Source organism: Bos indicus x Bos taurus, chromosome 21 (genome assembly GCF_003369695.1).
Source record: "Bos indicus x Bos taurus breed Angus x Brahman F1 hybrid chromosome 21, Bos_hybrid_MaternalHap_v2.0, whole genome shotgun sequence".
In the NCBI taxonomy this organism is placed as follows: Eukaryota; Metazoa; Chordata; class Mammalia; order Artiodactyla; family Bovidae; genus Bos; species Bos indicus x Bos taurus.
This window is the reverse complement of record NC_040096.1, coordinates 26,806,769-26,830,424: the sequence shown is the minus strand read 5'-3', so window position 1 is coordinate 26,830,424 and position 23,656 is coordinate 26,806,769. Positions and strand designations below refer to the sequence as shown.

The following is a 23,656-nucleotide window of genomic DNA, read 5'->3' as shown; positions in this document are numbered from 1 at the left end:
GTGCCGGGTGGGGGCGGAGGGCCGGGGCAGGCTTCTCGTGTGTAGCTGGTAGACTCGGCCTGACCTACATTCACAGTGGCCCCGGCTCCCATCTCAGAGGCACCAGGTAGGGAGGCTTCCTGGCCAGCTCCCACCATGGATGGGCAGACCCCTGTTGTTATTGTTCAGTTGCTCAGTTTTGTCTGACTGTTTGCAACCCCATGGACTGTAGCCCGCCAGGCTCCTCTGTCCATGGAATTCTCCAGGCAAGAATACTGGACTGGATTGCCATTTTCTTCTCCAGGGGATCTTCCTGACCTAGGAACTGAACTCGTGTCTCCTGCATTGCCAGGCAGATTCTTTACCAATGAGCCACCTGGGAAGCTGTGGACAGTGCGTGGAGGCTCCCTAAGCTTCCTCAGCCTGGACTGTGATGCAGGCCCCAGGGACAGGGAGGGGGCCTCGGCCAGACTCACTTGTCGGGGATGGTCGCCACGTAATTGAAGAGCTGCCAGGGGATGCCCTGCAGGATGGCATTCCTGAAGCCGGTGTGGTTCAGTACCTGCCCGTGCCTCCCGTCAATCACCACCACCTGGATGCCGTCTTCCAAGCTGGGGTACTTCTTCCCATCCACCTGCAGATGACAGGCAACACAGAGTGTGACATGGAGGCAGGGAGGGGTCCCGAAGGCATCAGAGTCCTGAGGCTGTCCTGCCCACATGGGTCCCCTGTAGGCTCTGAAGGCAGAGGGTGTCAGTACAGCTGTTCAAAGCATAAAACCCACTTCAGTCAGTTCCTGCAGCCCTGCCTAGTGGCTGAAGGATGTGTGTGTGTGTGTGTGTGCATGCTCAGTCGCTCAGTCATGTCTGACTCTTCATGACCACATGGACTGTAGCCCACCAGGCTCCTCTGTCCATGGGATTTCCCAGGCAAGAGTGGGTATACTGGAGTGGGTTGTCATTTCCTCCTCCAGGGGATCTTCCCAACCCAGGGATCGAACCTGTGTCTCCTGCGTTGGGAGGCAGGTTCTTTACCACTGAGCCACCTGGGATGGCCTCCCCCTCAAAAGACACGTTTACTGCAACCTTTGGGAGTGACCGTATTTGGAGCAAGGGCCTTTGCAGATGTAATTAAGTTAACGATCTCAAGATGAGGTCATCCTAGATTTCGGATGGGCCCTAAATCCAAAGTTAGATGTCCTTATAAGGACAAGGAAGAGGGAGGTCTGAAACTCAGTCACATGGGGGAGAAGACCACAGGAGGACAGCGGCGGAGGCTGGGGGAACACAGCTGTGAGCTGGGAAGGGGGGCATCCAGGCTGCTGGTGGCTGCAGAAGCTGGAGGAGGCCAGGGAAGGACTCGCCCTCAACACCTGCAGGAGGAGACAACCCTGGCAGCCCCATGGTGTTGGGCATCCAGCTTGTGAACTGTGCGGGGAAGGTTCTGTTGTCTTCAGCCACCTGGCTGGCAGTCACTGGCAACCACAGCCCTAGGCACTGACACAAGGTCTTGGTGAGCAGAGATGCCCCGGGCACGGGGACGGTGGCTTACTTGGATGTACGCCAGGTCGTTCAGCAGGTGGAAGAAGCGCTGCTTGGCACTCTCCATCTTCACCTCCAGGAAGTGGTCCTTTGTCTTCTGGAGAAAAAACAAAAACCCAGGGTGGGTGTCAGGTTCGGGGGGTCCAGCGTCCAGCTCGAGGGCTGGTCGGCCTCTTCACTTCCCTGTAACCCCTCAGCCATGGGAAAGGGTTTAAAGAGGGGAGCACAGGCCCGGAGAGGAGCCTGAGGGCCCTGGGGCTCAGCTGGCTGTTGGACACTCACCAGCAGAGAACCGAAGAGCTTCTTGGGCATGGGCACGTCCACAATGGCCTTCTCCGTGAACTTGGGGTAGGCCGTGGCCGCGCAGTCGCTGATGCCTGCGTTCTTTGGGATCAGAGCTTTAATCTTTATCCTCTCACAGCCCTTCACAGAACAGAAGGCAAACTTCTCTCTCTCGTTCTGAGCTTTCAGCTTCAGGAAAAGCAGCCTGCACACAGGAGCAGAGCGGGCGGTTCCCTTTGGTATCCGCATCTTCCTCCTCCCCCGACCCGCTTTCTTCCTCCCTCTGCCTCCGCACTATGTGCTGGCCACAGTACTAGACCCAGTGGGCCCCACAGAATGGAGGAGCACCCCCCACCTCCACAAGGTTGTACGTGGTTGGAGAAATGAAAAAAAATGCACTGAAGATAAAGCTAATACTGACAATTTTCATTTTCCGAGCACCTACTCTCTGCTATGCTGGGCACATGCCATCAACGGACATATCTCATTTAACCCTCAGACAATCTTATCAGGTGTCCTAGGCCATAGCAGAATAGAAGGTAGCCATTGAAGGCAGGTGCTCAGAACGTAAGAAAGAGTAACACATTTGTCAGGCAGAAAGATCATGGAAAACAGCCCTAAGAATTAAAAAAGCCTGAGTCTGGCTTTCTACACAGGAAACAAGCATCCTACAACCCAGCTCGTCCCTGAGGCTGTCACTGAATTAAAGCCCAGTGTGATAATCAATAGGTATAATGATGAGCTAAGCAACCAATAAAAGGGGTGAATTAAGCAGCAGAATCTGCTCTAAGGGGAAAATCGTAAATTAAACATTTTTTTGATCAAAAAATGTTCAATTTGTTTAGTGGCAGTTTACATTTGAAAAATTCACACCTCTGGAACAAAGCAATTCTCATGATCCTAAAAGAAGATATTAGGCATAGATGATGCGATGAAGACTTCACCTTATTTACATTTTTTCAGTCATAATAGTTTCTGCTATTATATGAGGGATATTTAATTCCTTCTCTAGTTTTCATACGGAGGGAGTTTTCTAAACACTCCTGGGCCCGTCCTGTCCCCTCACTGACGTTTTCCCAGGGAAAGTGGAGTGGCTCATTTGACTGCTGGGTGTGGGGGTATAGGTCAGCCAACGGGGTGGGATGGGGGGAGGCTCTGGTCTGCCCCCCATGTACCCCATTGTTGTTTAGTCGCTAAGTCGTGTCTGACTCTTTGTGACCCCATGGACTGTAGCCCGCCAGTCTCCTCTGTCCATGGGATTTCCGAGGCAAGAATACTGGAGTGGGTTGCCATTTCCTTCTTCAGGGGATCTTCCTGACCCAGGGATTGAACCCAAGTCTCTTGCATTGGTAGGCGGATTCTTAACCGCTCAGCCATCAGGGAAGCTGTTCCTTACTATTTACACGCCACTTGGAAGTTATTTCCTATGGCATTCATTATCTTCATGAATATTACTGCAGGCATGAACATTACCCAGGTCCTAAACCCTAAAGACCATGCTATAATCTCCACGGGTATCAAAAAGGAATGAGTTTTATTCACAAATACCACAGTCATATGAACATGGGATGCTTTCCTTTAATATTTTGGCATAGGCATCGGAATATCAAAGACAGTATGCTGACTTCTTGAAAAACAGGCTTTCCTGTGGGACGTCAGATGAGTCTACTGTCATTGCCAGGGTTCCCCAGGCAAGCTTTTCTCCTCCACTGGACTAGGAACTTCATAGCTGAGTTATTTGAACTCTTGTTTCGTCTTTTATCTTGGTGTGCTATTTTGTTTTTCAAAAATCATATGGTCAAATGAAGAGTTTTCAAGTAAGAATGAGCAAAAAAAAATTAGTTTCCTTTTCAAAGCTTATAGAAAAACAGCTCCAGCATTGCATGGCGGCTCATTCAGGGCTACTTATGAATCACAACGCTGGTTTCAGCGTCATTGCATGGCCACCCTCATGAAATAAGTAGCCTAGAGCTGGGTAGAGGCACCCAGTATTGGGAAGCTCTGCTCACCAGTAGCTCTGTCATCAGTGAGACAGGTTCCTCTTCACCTGCTGTCCTGTCTGCCCCACCACTGGTTTAGAACTGATGTGGGGAAGGGGTGCTCTGTGCTGCCTCTCCAGACCCCAGCATTTTTACTTACACTTCTGACTTTCAAATCTGAATTTCCCTTTAATCAAATTGATAAAGCCCTATCTTTATAGATATTTCTAAGCATCCTCTATTTCCTAAATGTTGATTTCAATTCAAGGGTGGAAAAAAAAGTACAGCAGTTTCCCTGATGTCCAGTGACTAAGACTCTTGGTTCCCAGTGTAGGGGGCCTGGGTTCCATCCCTTCTGGTCAGAGAACTAGACCCCATATGCTGCAACTGAGAGTTCGCATGCCTCAACTAAAGATGCCATGAGCCACAACTAAGACCCAGAGCGGCCAAATAAATAAATAAAAATATTTTTTAAAAAGAAAGGAAAAAAATGAATATCAAACAATATTTTACCCTTAGTCTCTGGAGAGTTGGCTAACAACAGGCTCATGGCTCTAAAGACATGTCAGCATTCTTAAGATGTCAGAGTAATTCTCTCTCTCTCTAGGGAAGGTGACCTCCTAGCTCCCTGTCTCCAGGAACAGGGACTCTGTCCCCGTGATGTCCCTACTGAATAGGACCTAGTGCAGTTCAGCAAAAAGGGGAGGATGTGGAGGTACAGAGAGGTATGCACTCAAGACCAGCTGTGCCAAGTTCGTGCTAGGTTCTCTGAACAAGTTGTTCGTTACCCTTCACCCTGTGCCTCCTCTGCTTATTTCTGAATCAAGGATGATATCATCTGCTCTGACTGTGGTGTAAGGAGTTGAGGTCATGTGCCACATTTTCTCAGTTCTAAGATTCACTGCTTTCACATTGTTTCTCCTAAAATAGGTGGATTCTCTACAATCCACGTGTATATTAAGAGCATGCTTGTTTTCCTCCGAAAGCTTCACAGCTTTAAAAACAATGTCACTGGTGGATGATACAATCCACCTGAGATCAGAAGTGCCTGGGAAAGGGTATTAGGTTACCCATTGCATGGTGGGTCTGGGATTACTGGAAAGGCTAGGGGACAACCTAAGAGGGCTCCTCACCCCGAGTCCTCGTCCCAGTAGTAGTGGCTGCGGCCAGGGTGGCTCTGCTCCACTTTGTCCATCTGCGAGGTCTTCACGAAGATGCCCGTCTTGGATGTCTGCTTCAGCAGGCGATTGTGGACGTCCGAGAGGATGGAGAAGGTGGTGCCCCGGGGGTAGCAGAGTCCCACTCGGATCCAGTCGCCCCTAGAACCGGAAGGACAGTCATCAGGTGACGAGTAAGGATGTCCCAGCCACGGGGCCTCTTCGGTGTGCACTGGACAAAGACCCAAGCATCCTCCACCGAATGGCATGTCCACTTTTCAGTGGGGAGTTTTGAAAGAACATTTGCTGTTGGTCATGATTGGGTCACATGGTGTTCAAGGACAGAGGGAGAGATGATGACTGGAATGGATGATGGCAATGGGTCAGTGGGGTGTCCCCAGGGTCTGCAGTGTGTGTTCCATGTGGAATATTGGCTAGGAAAAATAAAAAGACCTTCTTTCAACAGGGCTAGGAGCTTCCCTAGTGGCTTAGATGGTAAAGAATCTGTCTGCAATGCAGGAGACCTGGGTTCAATCCCTGGGTCAAGAAGATCCCCTGGAGACGGGAACAGCCACCCACTCCAGTATCCTTGCCTGGAGAATTCCATGGACAGAGAAGCCTGGTGGGCCACAGTCCAGTGGGTTGCAAAGAGTGGGACAAGACTCAGAGACTAACACTTTCACTTTTTCACTTCAACAGGGCCAGAGTGAAAAAACCAGGGTCTGTAAGATCTGGATTCAGCCCCTTCCTGGTTCAGCCTGATTGTGGGGCCCATCTCAGCTCTCTGGGTCTTCTTTTCTGCATCTGATAAATGTCTGTCTCACGGGAATACTGTGCCAAGTTAATGATGTTCATGCACAGAAGATACGTGACATAAACAAATACGTGAAGCCCTCTCCAGATGCCCTCAGCTTCACCCCTTCGCCTCACAGAGTCTCGTCTCTTTCTGTAAAATGGGAACGCCAGGGATTTTTGCCATAGGTCGAGCACTTTGTAAAGCCAGGTGCTGGGTGAAATGCCTGCCGTACACTCTCACACTCCATCCTCACTACAACTCTGCAAAGTAACACTATGTAGGCTCATCTCCTAGATGAAGAAGGAACAGAGGTTCCGAGGGTCAGACACCCTGTGCAAGGTCATCCACGCGCGGAACAGGGCCTCACTCCGCGTCTTCTGCCTCTTAACCACGAGGTGATGTCAAGCCCGCTAGGTGCACCCTCGTGCAGGGGTGACGTGGGCTAGCCTGGGGTTCTGTGAACAGTAAGCCCAGGACTTTGAAATGAGGCCCTGTTATCACCATAGCTTTGAGCGGGGCCAGGGCAGCTGTCCCCAGGTCACCTTGCTCCTATGACGCCCCCCACTCACTTGTTGAAGTTGATGAGCCAGATGGTGAGCTCAGACGGGGCGGTCTGGTCCCAGTGGATGGTGTAGCCCTTCTGCAGGGTGATGACTGGCTGGTACTGCTGGTAGTGTGTGCTCCTGGTCAGGGCCCCCTCCAGGTAGAGAGGGTGGTTGGGGAAGTCATTCTTGATGATCTTCATCCGCAGATTATTGGTCTTGTAGGCCTGAATGTACATCTTTTAGAGCCCAAAAAGGAAACACACAACGGGGTAATTACCAGGGGTCATCCCGGGAGCATCTGGTTAACATCTGAGCACAGAGTACACTTTCACAAGCACTTGCTCTTCACAGAGCCCTTTTTAGAAAGCTTGAATGAAAGGAGGCCAAATAAGGGGGCATCTCTTTCTGCTGGTGAATGCGGTCCTAGTTATTCTGTGCAAGCCAGCCAATGCTCTCCATTCATCTTCAAAAAAGCACTGTTGAGGGGAGACTAGTGGGAACTTGGGGGGTGTCTGCTTAATTGTTAGAGAGCAAATTGGGGGGAAAGTCAGGGGGATCAGGAAGGAGGAGGAGGGGAGAGAGGATTTTCACACTTCTGCTGCAGAAGTAACTCCCCTGTAACAGCTACTGTCCTGTCTGCATTTGAGAAAGAGCCTGGCATGTGGCTGACTTCTCCCTCTCATCCTTGGTGTATGGCTTGAGTGGCTGGTCCCTGTGGCTCTCGGCACACATCGGGTGACCAATGGTGTCTCATTTCAGAGGCAAACATGCAAGCAAGACTGTTAGCCACTGAGTCCAAAGGACAGAAGAGCCTGAATGCTTTGAGCCACCCTTGGTTTAAAACACCACGTCCTGATAGAGAAAAGACTTGTGGCTGCCAAAAGGCAGAGGGAGGAGGGAGAAGGATGGATTGGGAGTCTGGGGTTGGTAGATGCAAACTATGATATTTAAAATGGATAAACAAGAGGGTCCCCATGTATAGCCCAGGAAACTAGATTCAGTAGCGTGTGATAAACCATAACGGAAAAGAGAACCTAAAAAGAAAGTATATATGAGTATAACTGAATCACTTTACAGCAGAGAATGGCACAATCTTGTAAATCAACTATGCTGTTTAGTCGCTAAGTTGTGTCGAACTCTTTTGTGACCTCATGGACTGTAGCACACCAGGCTCCTCTGTCGGATTTCCCAAGCAAGAATACTGGAGTAGGTTGCTATTTCCTTCTCCAGGGGATCTTACCAATCCAGGGATTGAACCCGAGTCTCCTGCACTGGCAGGCATTTTTTTTTTTTTTTAATCACTGAGCCATCTGGTGGGTGGTAGTGGTTTAGTCCTTAAGCTGCATCTGACTCTCACGACCCTATGGACTGTAGCCCACCAGGCTCCTCTGTCCATGGGATATCCCAGGCAAGAATACTGGAGTGGGTGGCCGTTTCCTTCTCCTTGAGCCACCTGAGAAGCCCCCAAATCAACTATATACTTCAATTTTTTAAATCCATTAAAAACCAAACGACACTGCACCCAGAACTCCCCTGGTGGCCCAGTGGCTAAGAATCTACCTTCCAATGCAGGTGATACAGGTCTGATCCCCTATTGGGGAAATAAAATCCCACATGACACAGAACTCAGCCAACGCCCCACAGCTACCCAACCTTCATGCTCTAGAGCCCGTGCTCTGCAACTAGAGAAGCCCCTGTGCACCACAACTAGAGAAAGACTGCATGCCGCAACAAAGATCCAGTACAGCCAAGAAAGAAATCAAATGAAACACCGTGTCCTGTTTTAGGATCTGTCCCATATTCATCAGGTGACATCCCTGTGGCTGTGGCCAAGAGAAAACATCACATCAAGATTCAATAACGTTGTGCCTTTGGAAAGGAGTTCTCTTCCTTTCTGCTTGTATCACATGTAAAATGGGAAGAGGAACTTCAACCCTGCCCTAACATGGAGTTGTCATGAGTCTAAGAGTTTAAAGGTATTGCATCTTAAAGCCTGTGGTAACCTGTAAAGTGAAGGAAGGATATTATCATTATAATTTTTTAGTGTTTACATGTTCTTTTCCCATCCTTTTATGTTTTTAATTTATTTTTAATTGGAGGATAATTGCTTTATGATATTGTGATGGTTTCCGTCATACATCACTATGGATCAGCCATAGGTATACATATGTCCCCTCTCTCTTAAACCTCCCTCCCATGTCCCACCCCATACCTCCCCTCTAGGTTGTCACAGAGTACAGGGTTGAACTCTGCATGAAACTGCAAATTCCCACTGGCTATCTCTTTTACATATGGTAGTGTATATGTTTCAATGCTACTCTGTCAATGCATCCCACTCTCTCTGGAAAGGAGAATATTAATAATAATTAGCCGGTAGTGGATTCTGATAACCTCCAAGCTTGGTCAGCCCTTTTCTGCAGAAGATAAGCAATGTATCAGTAAGAAAGGGTGGGAAGGAAGCTCAAGATCAAGGCTCCCTCCACACGGAATGTCTCGGCCCTGAATCAGGGATGCTCTCACTTTCAGAGTGCGGCTGCAAGGCATAAGGGTCTGGTCACCCTTTAATTATGTGGGTCATGACTCCCGTCTATCAGCTCCCTTCAGACCACACTTCCCTTCTGAGCTGCCCTGGACCATGATGTCATCTGCTCACTCCCGGAGCATCAGACCCCTTGTCCTGCCCACACACATGGCAGCCCGTTGGCGTGGACCATTCCACAGGTTCGCCTCCCCTGCAGGGCACCGGGGCAGGCCTGAGGAAGTCTCGCAGTGGGGAAGGGGGTGCCCTTCCAGGCTCCATCAGCTGTCTCCACTGGGTTTGTAGCATGGCCTGGCACTCCTTCCACACGCCTCTGTCAGGATTTTCCAGTCTCTGAGGCAACTCTTTCCAACCTGATTGCTTTCTGCAGACCCCCTGGCTCAGGCCCACTCTCTACCCCTTCAGTGCATCACCTCCTCTTCTACTGTGGAAAGAAACACCCTGGACCTCCCTGATCCTGGCCCCTTCTTCCTCTGTTCCCTTCTCCTGCTAACTCCAGCCCCTCCTGCCTCTGCTGGAATCTATTCCCAGCACAGCCCTGCCCCCGGGGCCTACCTTGCCCCAGCATGGCCCTTTCCCTAGCTCCCTGCTCTGTCTCTCCCCAGATATCAAACCACCTTACCGCCTTTGGCACTTCTCTTTTCTTTCTTTTTTGATTTTAGTTCCCCGACCAGGGAATGAACCCGGGCCTTTGGCAGTGAGAGTGCAGAGTGTTCCCTACCGGACCTCTAGGAAGTCCCCCTTTAGGTCTCTCCTAACGCCCACCCCGATGCTGGCCTCAAGTGGTGGTAACTGCCTGCCTGTGGGGTGGTGGTGAAGACTTCCTCATCCCTACATGTTCCTACCCCGAATGGGGCCCCCAGGCTCACCACCCTCCTCATCTTACAGCTCTTTGTCTCCTTGGAGACGTTTCTTTTGCTCATCCAGTCCTGGTTATTCCTCCACATAACATTAATATAGTCACCAATATTTTCACATTCTGGGCACTTTCCTTGCCTGCTGCCCACGTGGCCACTGGGCACTGGAAATGTGGGCAGTGTGGCCGAGGCCCCAGATTTTAAATTTCATTTTAATTAATTTAAATTTCAAAAGTGGTGTAAGAGAGTTTTCCCTGAAACACAGCTTTATTGTTTGGTAGGACTAGCTTTGACTTTAACTGTAGAAAATTTGAAAGCAAACTGAATGGGCTACAAGCATCAGATATGCAGAGAATTTTGAAGACTTGGGACAGGGGGAAAAAATGAATGTAAAATGCCTCATTAATGATTTTTATGCTGATTACATGTTGAGATGATAGCATTTTGAATATATTGAGTTAAATAGAGTCTATTATTAAAATAGATTTTACTCATTTATTTTTCCTTTTTAATGTAACTCCTGGAATATTTGAGCTCATGTGCCTGTATTGTATTTCTGGTGGAGAGGATTGGCGAGGCACTTACATGCTCACTAAGAGAGTTCAACTATTATCCTGATTTTACATATAAGAAAACAGAGGCTTCAGGAGTTTAGGTAGCTTGCCCAAGGTCACATAGTAAGTGCAGGACCTGACCTCTACTTACAAAGTGTTTTCACTTGGGCTTTTTGAAAATCCTATTGGGTGGGGAGAAAAAATAAAAAGAATAAAGAATGGCACAATTTCATTCCTTTTTATGACAGTATTATTTTATTGTGTATATGTATCACATCTTCCTTATCCATTCCTCTGTTGATGGACACTTAGATTACTTCCATGTCCTGACTATTGTAAATAGTGCTGTAATGAACATTGGGGTGCATGTATCTTTTTGAATTATGGTTTTCTCCACTTATATGCCCAGGAGTGGGACTTCTCGGTCATACAGTAGTTCTATTTTTAGTTTTTTGAGGAACCTCCATACTGTTCTCTGTAATAGCTGTACCAATTTATATTTCCACCAACAGAGTAAGAGGGTTCCCTTTTCTCCATACCCTCTTCAGAATTTATTGTTTGTAGATGTTTTAGTGATGAATTGGGAGAGTGGGATTGACATATACACTATGTATAAAATAGATAACTAATGAGAACCTACTGTAAGCACTGCTGCTGCTGCTAAGTCGCTTCAGTCATGTCCGACTCTGTGCGACCCCAGAGATGGCAGCCCACCAGGCTCCCCCATCCCTGGGATTCTCCAGGCAAGAACACTGGAGTGGGTTGCCATTTCCTTCTCCAATGCATGAAAGTGAAAAGTCAAAGTGAAGTCGCTCAGCCGTGTCCGACTCTTAGTGACCTCATGGACTGCAGCCTACCAGGCTCCTCCGTCCATGGGATTTTCCAGGCAAGAGTGCTGGAGTGGGGTGCCATTGCCTTCTCTGACTGTAAGCACAGGGAGCTCTATTTGATGCTCTGTAGTGACTAAAATGGGAAGAAAATCTAAAAAAGAGGGGATATATGTATATGTATAGCTGATTCACTCTGCTGTACAGCAGAAACTAAGACAACATTGTAAAGTAACTATACTCTAATAAAATTTTTTAAAAAAGAATAAAGAAGCCTATAGGGCTTTCCTGGTGGCTCATTGGTAAAGAATCTGCCTGCCAATGCAGGGGACACAGGTTTGACCCCTGGTCCGGGAATATCCCACAAGAACTAAGCCCGTGCGCCACAACTACTGAAGCCTGCACTCTAGAGCCCTTGCTCTGCAGCAAGAGAAGCCACCACAGGGAGAAGCCTGGGCACCACAACTAGAGAGCAGGCCCTGCTCGCCTCAACTAAGGAAAAGCCTGTGCACAGCAACGGAGACCCAGCACAGCCAAAAACAAACAAATAAATAAAATGATTTGTTCAAAAAGAAGAAGCCCGTGTCTCTTTCTGGCCTGGCTCAATGCTTGTCCCACGAATAGATGACCGTGATCCCGAGGAGGCGCACCCCGCATCCCCACCCACCTGTGCATAGCGCCCGCTGCAGATGGCGCCTCTCCAGTCCGGAACGTTGATGCAGTCTGGGTGCCGGACCAGCCAGTTGTCATCCTTGGTGAGGTAGGAGCCGGGGTACTCAGACACGGAGCCGTCCACATCGTGGAACACCGATGTCTTATCCCCGTCCATGTCCAGCTGGTTGAACCAGGGCCCGGGCTCCCCAAAGAAAACTCTGGAAGTAATCTGAACAGAAACCGGGAAAGTGAGGCTGGACCAGAAGGTGGAGGGTTGGGGGTAGTGGCCATCAGCGGGCCAGGGTGAAGTTCCCAATTTCGTTCCTGATTTCTGCTGATGCTACCAACCAGCCAATGCAGGGAGGCTCCAGGGTAGTGCAGGAAACCACATGGCTGACCCTTCAGACGGAGCCAGAAAGACAGCCAAACGTCTGCTGTGCTTCGGCCCTCAGGCCAGCATGCGGTTTTGGCCTCTACTCACTGGAGGGCTGGCTGCTGTGTGCAACCCCAGAGAGTACTAGGACACGTGGCTCAAAGACTGAAGGCGGCGGGGAGGTGGGCAGAGGAGTGTGTGTGTGACAGAGCCAGAGAGGAAATGAGGTTGAGGTGGTGGTGAGTGTTTGCATGAGAAAGTATTACATATATATAACACACACACACACATGTCAGGGGGATATGTGTGAGCGAGGATGTGTATGTGAGTGTGTGGGGGTGTGTGTGGGTGAGTGTACACTGTGTTGTAGGAAGGCAGTCTTTCAACATGAGCCCTTGGAGAGTTCCATGACTGAACTCTTTCAGGCCTCCAATGGCCTGAGTAAAGAAATTAAGTAACTTGAATTTCACATCTTTTCCCTCAGCTGCCAGGAACTGGGCAGACAGGCAAAGGGCAGGAGCAGGGGGAGGAGGAGGGGGAGGTCTGGGAATGCTGTAACCCAGAGAAAATGTACCCGGAGCCCTGGACCTGCCCGTCTCAGGGGCAGCCCTCCATCCTTACCACCTCAGCCCCGGCTCCTAATTTGCTGCCGCCCAGGGCCAGGAGGGCCCTGTTTATGTTTCAGTCTCCAGGAGAGATTACACAGAGCTTCTGCAAAGATTCCTTCAGAAACTGCTGGGTTTTATTTTTAGATTAATTGTGCCAACTGAAGTGGCCCAGTCACCAGACTGTAGAGGTTGAACCCAAGATCCTTGGAGGAACAGAGCCTCAGAACCCTGAGGGCAGCGGAAAGTTCCTGCCAAGGCTTGGGTGGGTTTTGCACAGGCTGAGGGCAGGCGGGCATTCACCCAGACTTGACCTGTGGGGCAACCTCCACTTGTACTTTTCCAGTTTGGCTGCAGACAGACCTGAGACGTGGCCTGACCTGCTTGGAGGAGGATGTTCAACCCCTGTGGTGGTGGCAACGGCTCAGACTCCAGGCCCCTGGGGACTCGTGAATCACTGGCCGAGTCTGGGTTTGCTGGGAGACCTCCCCGGGTAAGGGGGGAGGCCCACTCACCGGGACATCCTCAAAGGCGATGTTGGTGACGTTGTTGTGGGGGCAGCTCTGCCAGGCGTTGTTCAGACGGAAGGCCAGGGCGCTGGTATGCCGGCCCTCCAGGGCTGCGAACTTGCGGAAAGTGCAGTTCTGGATGTTGATGGGGCCGTCATAGAACTGAATGCCTCGGATGGGAAAATTCCTGTGGAGTGAAGGGAGTCAGCTGTCAGGCTGATGGCCATGTCGGGCCGCCATGTTGTTGCACCCTCCAAGGTGGATGGTAATGATGGGTAAATCATTCCTCATTCCTACTCCACCTCCCCAAACTGCCCCTATAACACAACATGATTGATTCATTAATTCATTCACTAAGAAAGCATTTATGGATACAGTATGCATGCATCTGTGCTCAGTTGTATCTGACTCTTTATGACCCCATGGACTATATAGGCTGCCAGGCTCCTCTGTCCATGGGATTCTCCAGGCAAGAATACTGGAATGGGGAGCCATTCCCTTCTCCTTGGGATCTTCCTGACCCAGGCATGGAACCCACATCTCCTGCATTGCCAGGCAGATTCTTTACTGTTGAGCCACTGGTACACATGAATAAATGATTGCTGGATGAATTATTAGATGGATGGATGGATGTCTAATTGCTGGCTTGAGGTTTGGGGGATGTTCTGGACAGACATTTCTCCAAATCTTTCCATCCTATCAAGAGTCATTGGATAAATACGGTGAATATTCTTGGAGAGTGCCAATATCAATATCATGTCCCTCGGGAGAGTACAGCCATTAGTCATTATCCCCTTAGTTTTAGTTGCTATAACAATTTAATTAGATTCATCCCCAGATGAGTTTCCTCTCTGTGAGTAAGCCTTTTGATGGACAGGGTGCTGGGTTTGGGAAACAAGGGAGAGGGAGGACACAGAACGGAAGGTGATAGTGAAATAGGAGAGTAACTTCAATGTGATATTTCAAGCACCCTTAGAAGAGAGGGCAGGACCCACGGGGAGGGCAAGCCTGTGAGTTGGCAGAGGACCTCAAGAAAGTCCTGGTACCCAGGAGGCAGGGAAAGATGGAGTAAAAGGCAAAAGGCTTGGAGCTGGAGGTAGGAGGGGCTGTGGGAGAACTAGTGACTCAGAAATTCTGCCTCGGGTCCAGCAGGGGGACACAAGATGCCGCTCTCCTTTGCCACAGACTCCTGAACAGGGTGTGGAAAACACAGGCCTATGATGGCTGAGCTGATCCATCTTGGGCCTGGCCCCGAATCTAGACTTGCTCATTCTTCAAGCCTGATTTTTATGCTTTTACTGGTATCTCTACTTCAGGGGGTCTTCCCTGGTGGCTCAGTGGTAAAGAATCCACATGCCAAAGCAGGAGACATGGGTTCGATCCCTGGGAGGGAAAGATCCCCTGGAGAAGGGAATGGCAACACACTCCAGTATTCTTGCCTGAGAAATTCCACAGACAGAGGAGGCTGGCGGGCTACAGTCCATGGGGCTGCAAAGAGTTGGACATGACTGAGCGACTAAACAACAGCAACAACTACTTTGGGCCAGGACCCTCTCTTTCCACAGTAAACATAAAGAAGGAAGGGCAGAGAAAGGAAAACAAAGCAGAAAAGGGGGTCTGTCCATGGGGAGAGGCCACATTTCAGCTGTCCCCATCTCCAGAGCTGGGGTCCCCTCATCCAGACATGTTCCTCCAAGGAAGGGCCTGGTCATGCCAGTCTTGGCAACGTGCCTTCAGGACACCGTGTGCCAAGGACTTCTGGTATTTCTGTATCTTTCTGTTTGTAATTGATTAATGTCATCGCCTTGAATCGTGTTCTCATGGAGCAGCTCCGTGCATCTTTCCATTTAAGGTATTTTAGGGGCAGCCCATTCTGACTAGCTCTATATTTAAACTATGTGCTTACTTTACACTGGGACCCCAACCCAGGCCTATATAGGAGGGATCCCCCACGATTCGGTCTGCATAGTCCTGGGCTCCTGCTCTCAAATGCAGTTGGAGGAACCTGCCCGAGTCTGACCAAGCTGTCAGGCTTCCATAAACAAACTCACCTCTGGAAGTCATCAGGACATTCTGGCCCTGGGAGGCTGGGAACCCTCAGTGTGGAAACCCAAATATGCAGACCCAGAGTTGCTTGTAAAAATGATCTGAAGGGATTGCTACATCGCTTAGGCTAGACAGAAACAAGGGCTTCTAGATCGCTCATGCCCAAGGAGACTGTGGGTCTATCCTCACAGTCTTTTCAAAGATGCCCATCCCTCTAGGGCTGGGGGCTTAGGCCTGGGTCCCACCTGTAGGAGCAGGAAGGATAAATTCCTGAGAAAAAGGAGAAGGCTTGGGGCCAGGGCAGGAAGGGCCGATCTTAGCCCTCTGCTGCTTGTGGCTCAGCGGCTCGCTATCTGGCTTGAATTCACGTCTGAGCAGAAACACCATCCTCACCGCTGACTCAGCCTGCAGTTTTCCGAGGAATTAAGCAAGTCCCTCTGCTCTGCTAGCTCATCACCTCTCCAAGTCACCCCCTGCCACCGCCCCCACCACCTGGTTATCATCCAGTGATAGAGAGCCTCTGACCCCCTCCCCAGGACAGCTGTGCTACTCTGCTGTTTAACAGACCTTATGGCTAGAAAATTCTTTCCCGCACAAGACCAATTCTGACTCTTAGGCACACATAGGGTGAGTTTCATCTTCTAAGTGCATGTCAGGTTGTGTGACAGCATCTCCCATGCTGTTCCCCCAAGTCTGGTCCCATCTTCTGCTTGAAGATCCCTATCTCTATGTGATGTGACTGTAGGCTGGGTTGCCCTCTGAGTTACTCCTCTTCAAGTGCTTAGGGCTGACTATCCTCACACCACTGTCAGGGGTGGGTGTCAGGAGTGGGCTGTCCGAGGAGAAAGGAGGCCAGGGTCACCCATCCTGGACACTAAATTCCCAAGGATGTGGCTCAGAACCACATTATGTGTTTTGACAGCCGTGCTCTGCTGTTGACTCCCTTTCAACACAGTTTTTTGACTTCTGTCTCTCATTCTAGATTTTACCCCTCTTCTGGTTAATTGCAATTGTTTCCATGATTTCTCTGACCAGTAGAGGACAGAGGAATTCACAGTCAACAGGTAGACATCACATACTAGCATCTTTCCTTCCACTGCTGTCATTTAAGTTAAGCCACAAGTCCCTTGGATAGCAGGGAGATCAAATCAGTCAATCTTAAAGGAAATCAACCCTGAATATTCATTGGAAGGACTGATGCTGAAGCTGAAGCTCCAATACTTTGGCCACCTGACATGAAGAGCCAATTCACTGGAAAAAGACCCTGATGCTGGGAAAGACTGAAGGCAGAAGGAGAAGGGGCAACAGAGAATGAGATGGTTGGATGGCATCACCAACTCAATGGACGTGAGTTTGAGCAAACTCCAGGAGATAGGGAAGGATAAGAGAGCCTGGCGTGCTGCAGTACATGAGGTCACAAAGAATTGGACACAACTGCATGACTGAACAACAACAGGCAGAACAAGGACGCTGCCTCATTTGCAAACCTACTGGCCTATGGGGAGGGTCCTTCCACTGTGGTCCAAGCCACCGGGACCCCAGATCCTGTTGTCCATCATCTCTGTGCCAACGTTGCCACTCTCGCCGACAAACAAGCTGTTCTTGATCTCCTGCTTGGAGCCATCATCATAGGGGAAGGTTCCACCACTGCAGAGAGAAGATGTCTGAGATGAGATGTCCGGAGACAGCATCCCATAGGAGTCAGGGGCGAGGACCACTGCTCTTACCTGGCCAAGGTCAGGCCGATGCCATTGTCAGCAAACCTGGGGACAAGAGCAGACAGTCAGACAAGAGCATCTCAGGCTTAACACACATAAAAGAGAGAGAGGTGCTATCATGCATCTAAGCCTGTTCCATGTCCCACATGCGCATTTTCAGTGAAGCCCTCACTGTACTTCCTTCTCCTCCGGGTGTGTGTGTGTGTTCATATGCTCAGCTATATCCGACTCTTTGTGACCCCATGGTCTGCAGCCTGCTGGCCTCCTCTGTCCATGGGATTCTCCAGGCAAGAATACTGGAGTGGGTAGCCATGCCCTCCTCCAGGGGACCTTTCTGACCCAGGGATCAAATTTGCATCTCTCAAGTCTCCTGCATTGGCAGGGGGGTTCATTACTACTAGCGCCACCTGGGAAGCCCATGTCTCCTTTAAATCAATCACAATAAAATGGGGAAATACACCTATTTCCCATGTATAGTTTCTGGTGTCCCTTTTATTTTGCCAAGTGGCATGTGGGATCTTAGTTCTCTGGCCGGGGATCAAACCCATGTCCCATGCATTGCAAGGTAGATTCTTAACCCCTGGAATACCAGGATAGTCCATGGTCTCCCACTTTTAACACCAAAGGCAGACCAGGAGGACATTTTCCATTTCTCCTTTAGAGGAAACCCCAACTCAGCTGCCTGTCCCTCTGGTTCTTGTCCAGTGTGGCCATAGCTGTCCACGGGGACCTTCTATCAGAGCTCGGGGTTCCCTGTCTTCTTTCTCTGGGCTTGGAGTTTGATGCATTGCTATTTGAAGTTCCAGTTCAACTGCTCACCTTGCAGGAAATTCACTCAACAGAGCCTCAGTGTACTATGTCTAAGACGGAGATAAGGATTTATATCTCTGAGAAACATGGTAAGAAATAAATGTGACTAAGGATCCAGCACATAGGACATGCCTAGAATGTGCTGGTTTCCTTTTCCTTCCTTCCTCCTGCTGACTGGTGATAGGAATGATTTTGTGACCTAGAGCCAAGCCCAGTGACTATTTGGGGATAGTCATGACCCACAGCTGCTGACATGGTGGACAGAAGCCACATGCTGCCTCTAGCAGGCTTTCTGGGCCACTGCCTGCTGCCCTTCCATGTCCCTGCCTGGCTGGGCAGCCAGAAGGTCAAACATTGGTCTGTCTGGACTCCTCTATCTTGCTCGTGTCTGTCTCCCACCCGGGTGAGGTGGGGAGGAACGTGGTCTCCATACTGTGCCCATGCCTCACCTGCAGCTGTCCAACCACACGTCCCCGCCACGCAGCCAGGCTCCGTGATCTTGGTTCTTGTAGGCGGTGAAGTGTTTGATGATGGCTGGCTCCCGGGGCTTCAGTGGGTCGGCGTCCTGGTGGGGGCTGTATCTGGAACACACCGTGGGGAGGCACAGGTGACCGAGTTGTTGGGGAAGGGGTACTCTTGAACTGACTGCCCTTCTGGGTGGTGGTGAGCTTCTCTCTGCTCTCGGTGCCCAGAAGACTCGGGCTAAAGAGCAATCAACCTGCCCAGCCTGGGCTCTGCAATGAGTTTTCTGAGCCTGACACCAACGTCAGAGGTCTTCTCTTCAGGCGCCAGCCCCATGCAGCCTACAGACATGTCGCTTCTCTTGTTCATCATCGCCACTGAGGACTGCTCCCCTCAACCCTGGCCCCAAGGTGGGGTCAAAGCTCCAGAGAAAGTTCAGACAACCAGTCCTAACCCTGGCACTTGATGCAGACCAGGAAGGGGAGTCTGAGGTGCCCTGCTCTCTACTCCCCAGGGAGTAACCTTGACCTCGTGCCTTTTCTGGGCTGCTACATCTTAGCCACCAAATGGAGTGCTGAGCCTGGATGTTCCTGACATCCAGGCCAGCAAAAGTCTTCCACTGGGAGCATCATGTCACTGGTGTTGCCTACTCTTGACAGAGAGCAAGCACCTTGGTCTGTTCAAAGGGTACAGATTTTCCTAACTACCCGGAGGTTTGGACAGCACATTTTAAAAGCAGCTCCTGGCCTTGGGCTGCGCTCCAGATGTATGTATAGGTACAACCTCAATGTTTCTTCCTATTAAATTGATGGCAAAATTCCTCCCTTCTTTTCTCTTCTCTTCACCTTTTATATCCCAGCCCTGTTAACTTATTAAAAAGCAGGTATTGGATTTTGCTGATTTTTCTAGAAACCTCTTGAAATTTCTTTTTCCTTACAACTGCTAAGGCCTTGACCCTGACTCAGATTTGGCCCCACTCAGTTTTTCCCATAAAGTACCTCCAGTAGCTAGCTCCATGGACACAGAACGTGCCAAAAGATACTTGAAGGATGAATGAGTGAGTGGATGAAGGGAGTAGGGCTGAGTCCAGAAGTTCCTGTGGAGTGCATGGACTCCCCAGGGTTGATTACCTGGCAGAGATGATGGAGAGGAAGGGCCGCTTGTCCTTGGCAGAGGCCTGGGTGGTTTTGACCCCGTTGTCTATGATCATGCCAGCCTGGGGAGAGGGAACATTTAGGGACACATTATTGTGGACCACAGGCTGCAGGCATCTTCTCACACCCAGCCTCACAGTGTACTCTTGAATGCTCCAGTAAAACCAGCTTTGCTCTCAGACTGTATTAATAGAGATAGGGGGGTCTGCAGTGAGGGAGGTGAAGAACATGGATTGCTCTGCACGGCTCAAGTCAAATCTGGAATAAGGTGCTGTTGCTGAGGTATAGATGAGGATGCCAAGGTTTAGATGGGGTTAAGTATTTTGTCCAAGGACATATAGCTAAGTCCATTACCAGAATTCACACTGCTTTGGGCAGTTATAAGCCCAGGTCCCAAATTAAAGATAATAGATATGCTGTCTTGGGAAATGTGTCTGCAGTGATGCAAAGAAAATGCTGAGCTTAAGCTTTGTCTTTACCTTGGAGCAGGGGTCTTTGATCCTCCCCCAGTTTTGTCTCAGTTTTTGTCTGACTCAAGGAAAAAAATCTCACTTTCTTATTTGGCCCCCAAGGTGTCCAGTTTGTCAGCCACAGGTGAGCGTGAGTCTGGGCAGCTGAACAAGGCTGTCCAGGGTAGCTCTGTCCAGTCTACCCTCAGGGCTGGATTCCCTCAGCCTGTTAGGAAGGTTTGAATGCATCATCTCCTCTTTATATAACTGAGGACGCTGGCTACTGTGATCTTCAGCTGGCGTGTAATTAAGCAGTGGGGAGGTGAATGAGTCAGGAGAAGTGGGGCTCCATCCTCAGCACTTCCCTCATGAGTGTGACCTTGGGTAAATCCCGTCACCTCTGGGGCTTCAGTTGCAGCCTCTGTAAGATGGGCTGATGACACTGAGGTCCTGCTGTGAGGACCAAGTAGGATAGGCCAGGTGAAGAGCCCGGGGCAGAGCCCTCACACGGTGACATGGGGCCAGGGCTCACTGGGAGCCAGCACCATGCGCAGGGCCCCTCCCTGGCTCAGGCCCCAGAATCCATCCAGCTCAAGGGTCCTCTTTGTCCCCTTCCCTCCCTGCCGCCTTCCTCAGGGCCCGTCCCTCCCTCTGTGCCCAGGAGTCCTGGCTACCCTCTTCCCTCGAGTATTCCTCTCCTTTCCAACCTCCCCCAACATCAGGGTCCTGTGTGGCCCAGCCCCACTCATGGGGAGGCTTCTCGAGGAAGGAGTAGTGACAAGCGGCCAACAGTTGTCTCTCCACAGCTCCTCTTCCCCCACAGAGATGTGCTCCCTAAGCCTGTTCTGCAGAGAGATGGCTCTCCTAGGCCTGCAGCAGCCTCAGAAAAACCCACCTGGAGCTTGTGCTAATTCCCTCACCTCTGTCCAGGTGGCACTGTTACCCTCCCTGCCTCCACTCTCTATCCAGGGAAGCTCGTCTTTCTTGGCTTCTAGGACATGACACTGCCCAGGGTCCTCCCTCTGCCCACATGGCCTTGCCCTCCTCTCAGGACCCCTTTCCCCACCCCACCTCCCAGAAGCACAGGGCTGTTCTGAGATGATTTCTTTACACTTCTCTCTAGTTGAATCTCTTCTTTTGACCCTGAATGCATCCATTCCCCGCTAAGGGTCTCAGTTTCCTCCATCGGCACCACTAGGAAGAGGACCAGAAGACCAGCCTTGACATTCCAGACTCTTTCTGTAGACGCGCTGTTCCTGAATCCTCAAGGCCACCTCTGACCCCATTGCAGCAGCTCCGGTCCCAGCCCTGCTCCCAGGCTCCATTCCTGAGTGACCATGACTCTGGTCTTGATGTTGTCCTTGTTGGGGGTCCTGAGCACCCTTGAGACCCCAGTCCCTTCCCCAGCACCTTGCTTGGGGCTGGACTGACAGAACTGTTGTTGTTCATTTGCTAAGTAAATAAACTCTTTGAGGCTCCATGGACTGCAGCCCGCCAGGCTCCTCTGTCCATGGGATTTCCCAGGCAAGAACACTGGAGTGGGGTGCCATTTCCTTACACACGGAACTACTGATGAGTAAATGAAGATGACAGGACAATTCTGTTTCCACTTGCCTCTTTAGTGCTGTATACCAATGGAAACAAAGTGAACAGAGGAAAGGATGCTGATGCTGCCTCAATCTTTTCTCCAGGACCGGGTACTTAACTCCTTTAGCTCATAGGACCTGGCTTTTCACACTTATCACTGCTCCCATCCCCACTATGTGTGCTGCAAAGTCAAACTCAGGTGCCCCAAGCAGGGGCCGCCAGGAGGAGCAGCCTGAGTGGTGGTGCTTCCTGCCTCTCCTTTTGGTTCCGACCAGTTGCCAGGTGGAGGCCAAGGCAGGAACAGCCACAGGAGAGCCTTGCTAAGGACAGCCAGGACCAGAAGGCCATGGAAGGCCTCTTTGTGTCCTTCAAGTCCAAGGCTAGGAATGCACTTGCTCCCGGCTGTCACCAGAGGCAGTTTGGGCTCTAACCCCGTGCGGGCCTAGGAAGACTGACCAATGGGCTGGCGGGGAGGCGCAGTCTGGAAGCACTTACCCGATAGTTGGAGTGTGCTCGGTTGTTAAGGAATTTCCCCAGTGGAATGTGCTCTGAATAGCCCGGGGAGTACATGCCGGCCGAGGGGCCTGTTGGGACGTGGTGAAAAATGAACCAGAATCCAGTTTCCTGGTGGAGGAGGACACAGGGGGAAAGGCACAGAATTCAGCACCAGGGAGCTTCTTGTGGGGGTAACTGTATGGCTCAGACTTGGGGTGAGCCTAGTGCTATCACCTAAATGGCCCCACCCCCAAACACACCTGCAGGAAACAGTGAAAAGTATGAGGCAAATATATTTTGCGGGCGCGCGGGGTGGAGTGGGGTGGGAGTTCCATGCTGACTGTTAAAACCCTTCGTGGGGTCCTACTGTATCAGCCATGGGAAACAAATGGCTGGATTTCAGAGCTACCTTGGGGTCCATCGCCATCCCTTCTCCCAACACAGAACACAAGGGTTGCCTGAGCTTCTTTATTAGCTTTTCCCTTTTATTCTGCAGACATGGAAGCTGAGGCCCAGAGACAGCAGCTGACCTGCTTAGGACCCCCAGGAAGGTAAGCAGTACAGAGGGTTGGGTCAGAGGCAGGCAGGGTAGACAGAAGGCCATATTTGGACCCTCTGCCTGTCCCTGCTTGACCTTCCATCCCAACAGCTGGTAGGTCATAGCACAAATCTCATAGGGTTGATACAAGGTTGATAAATTACTGGAGTTTATGGGATTTCCCTGGTGGTTCAGAGGTTAAGACTCTGCCCTCCCAATGCAGGGAGCACAGATCCAATCCTTGGATGGGTAACTAAGATCCCACATGCTGCATGATGTGGCCAAAAATAAATAAAAATAAATAAATTTGAACACACAGCAACACAAAATAATTTTTTTAACTATTAAAATTTTAAATTATTTTAAATTATTATTAAAGTGTGAAAACAATTTTAAGTTATTGGAGCTTAGAACACTGATACGCCAGGCATCTAACAATGAGTTATTGATCACATTAGCTATGATTATCAGTGTGACAAAGGGCCAGAGGCATCACTTAAAACCGAGTCCACCTGGACTTCCCTGGTGGTCCAGTGGTTAAGAATCCGCCTGCCAATGCAGGAGACACAGATTTGATTCCTGGTCTGGGAGCTAAGATCCCACATGCTTCAGGGCAACTAAACCTCTGTGCCACAACTATCTAGAGCCTGTGTCCTGCAATAAGAGAAGTCACTGCAATGAGAAGCCCTCACACCACAGCTAGAGAAAGCCCATGCACAGCAATGAAGACCCACTGCAGCCAAAACTAGAAAAAGAAAACCAAGTCCATCTGCTTCCCCAGCTGGCCCTTCCCTCCTCACCCTGCTCCTGTCTGTGTAGATGTCTAGACTGGGACTCAAGGCATACATATTCCATATGCTGGACCTGGCCATTTCCTCTCCCCCAGCCCCACCCAAGGCAGGGATGTTTCTGCTCACCTCGGATCCCGCAGCAGCACAGTTTATGAGGTTGTTGTTGGGATTGGCCATCCAGAAGGTAGACACAGCACTGTGGGCAGGGGCAGAGATGGAGCGGCATCAGACAGAGGGCCACTGGCTCCCCTTCTGCCGCCGGGGTGGAGGGGTGCCCCAGGTCAAGGGCTCTAATGAAGTTTCGAGGAGCCTCTTAGCAGTGATTTGAGAAGCTCTTGATTTGTTGATCTGAAGCCTAATTTTCTCGTTAAAGTGGTGTGCATTTACACCCCTAACATGCTCAGAATTT

The 23,656-nt window shown here is 50.3% G+C and overlaps 1 protein-coding gene across 2 annotated transcripts in view; it reads right to left on the bottom strand.

The window, feature by feature from the left end:
• The window catches only part of CEMIP (cell migration inducing hyaluronidase 1), a 160,219-nt gene that overhangs the window by 8,383 nt on the left and 128,180 nt on the right, over window positions 1-23,656 (bottom strand). The window contains exons 15-27 of one of the 2 annotated variants that reach the window (XM_027521094.1): window positions 23,374-23,443; window positions 21,919-22,047; window positions 19,364-19,449; window positions 18,221-18,352; window positions 16,971-17,006; window positions 16,735-16,890; window positions 13,204-13,384; window positions 11,724-11,939; window positions 6,304-6,515; window positions 4,915-5,100; window positions 1,803-2,007; window positions 1,531-1,617; window positions 456-613 (exon numbers count right to left, since the gene is read on the bottom strand). In XM_027521094.1, the coding sequence (XP_027376895.1) occupies window positions 456-613; window positions 1,531-1,617; window positions 1,803-2,007; window positions 4,915-5,100; window positions 6,304-6,515; window positions 11,724-11,939; window positions 13,204-13,384; window positions 16,735-16,890; window positions 16,971-17,006; window positions 18,221-18,352; window positions 19,364-19,449; window positions 21,919-22,047; window positions 23,374-23,443 (1,854 nt within the window). The remainder of the gene's footprint in view (window positions 1-455; window positions 614-1,530; window positions 1,618-1,802; window positions 2,008-4,914; window positions 5,101-6,303; window positions 6,516-11,723; window positions 11,940-13,203; window positions 13,385-16,734; window positions 16,891-16,970; window positions 17,007-18,220; window positions 18,353-19,363; window positions 19,450-21,918; window positions 22,048-23,373; window positions 23,444-23,656) is intronic. The other variant, XM_027521095.1, reaches the window with a different exon arrangement.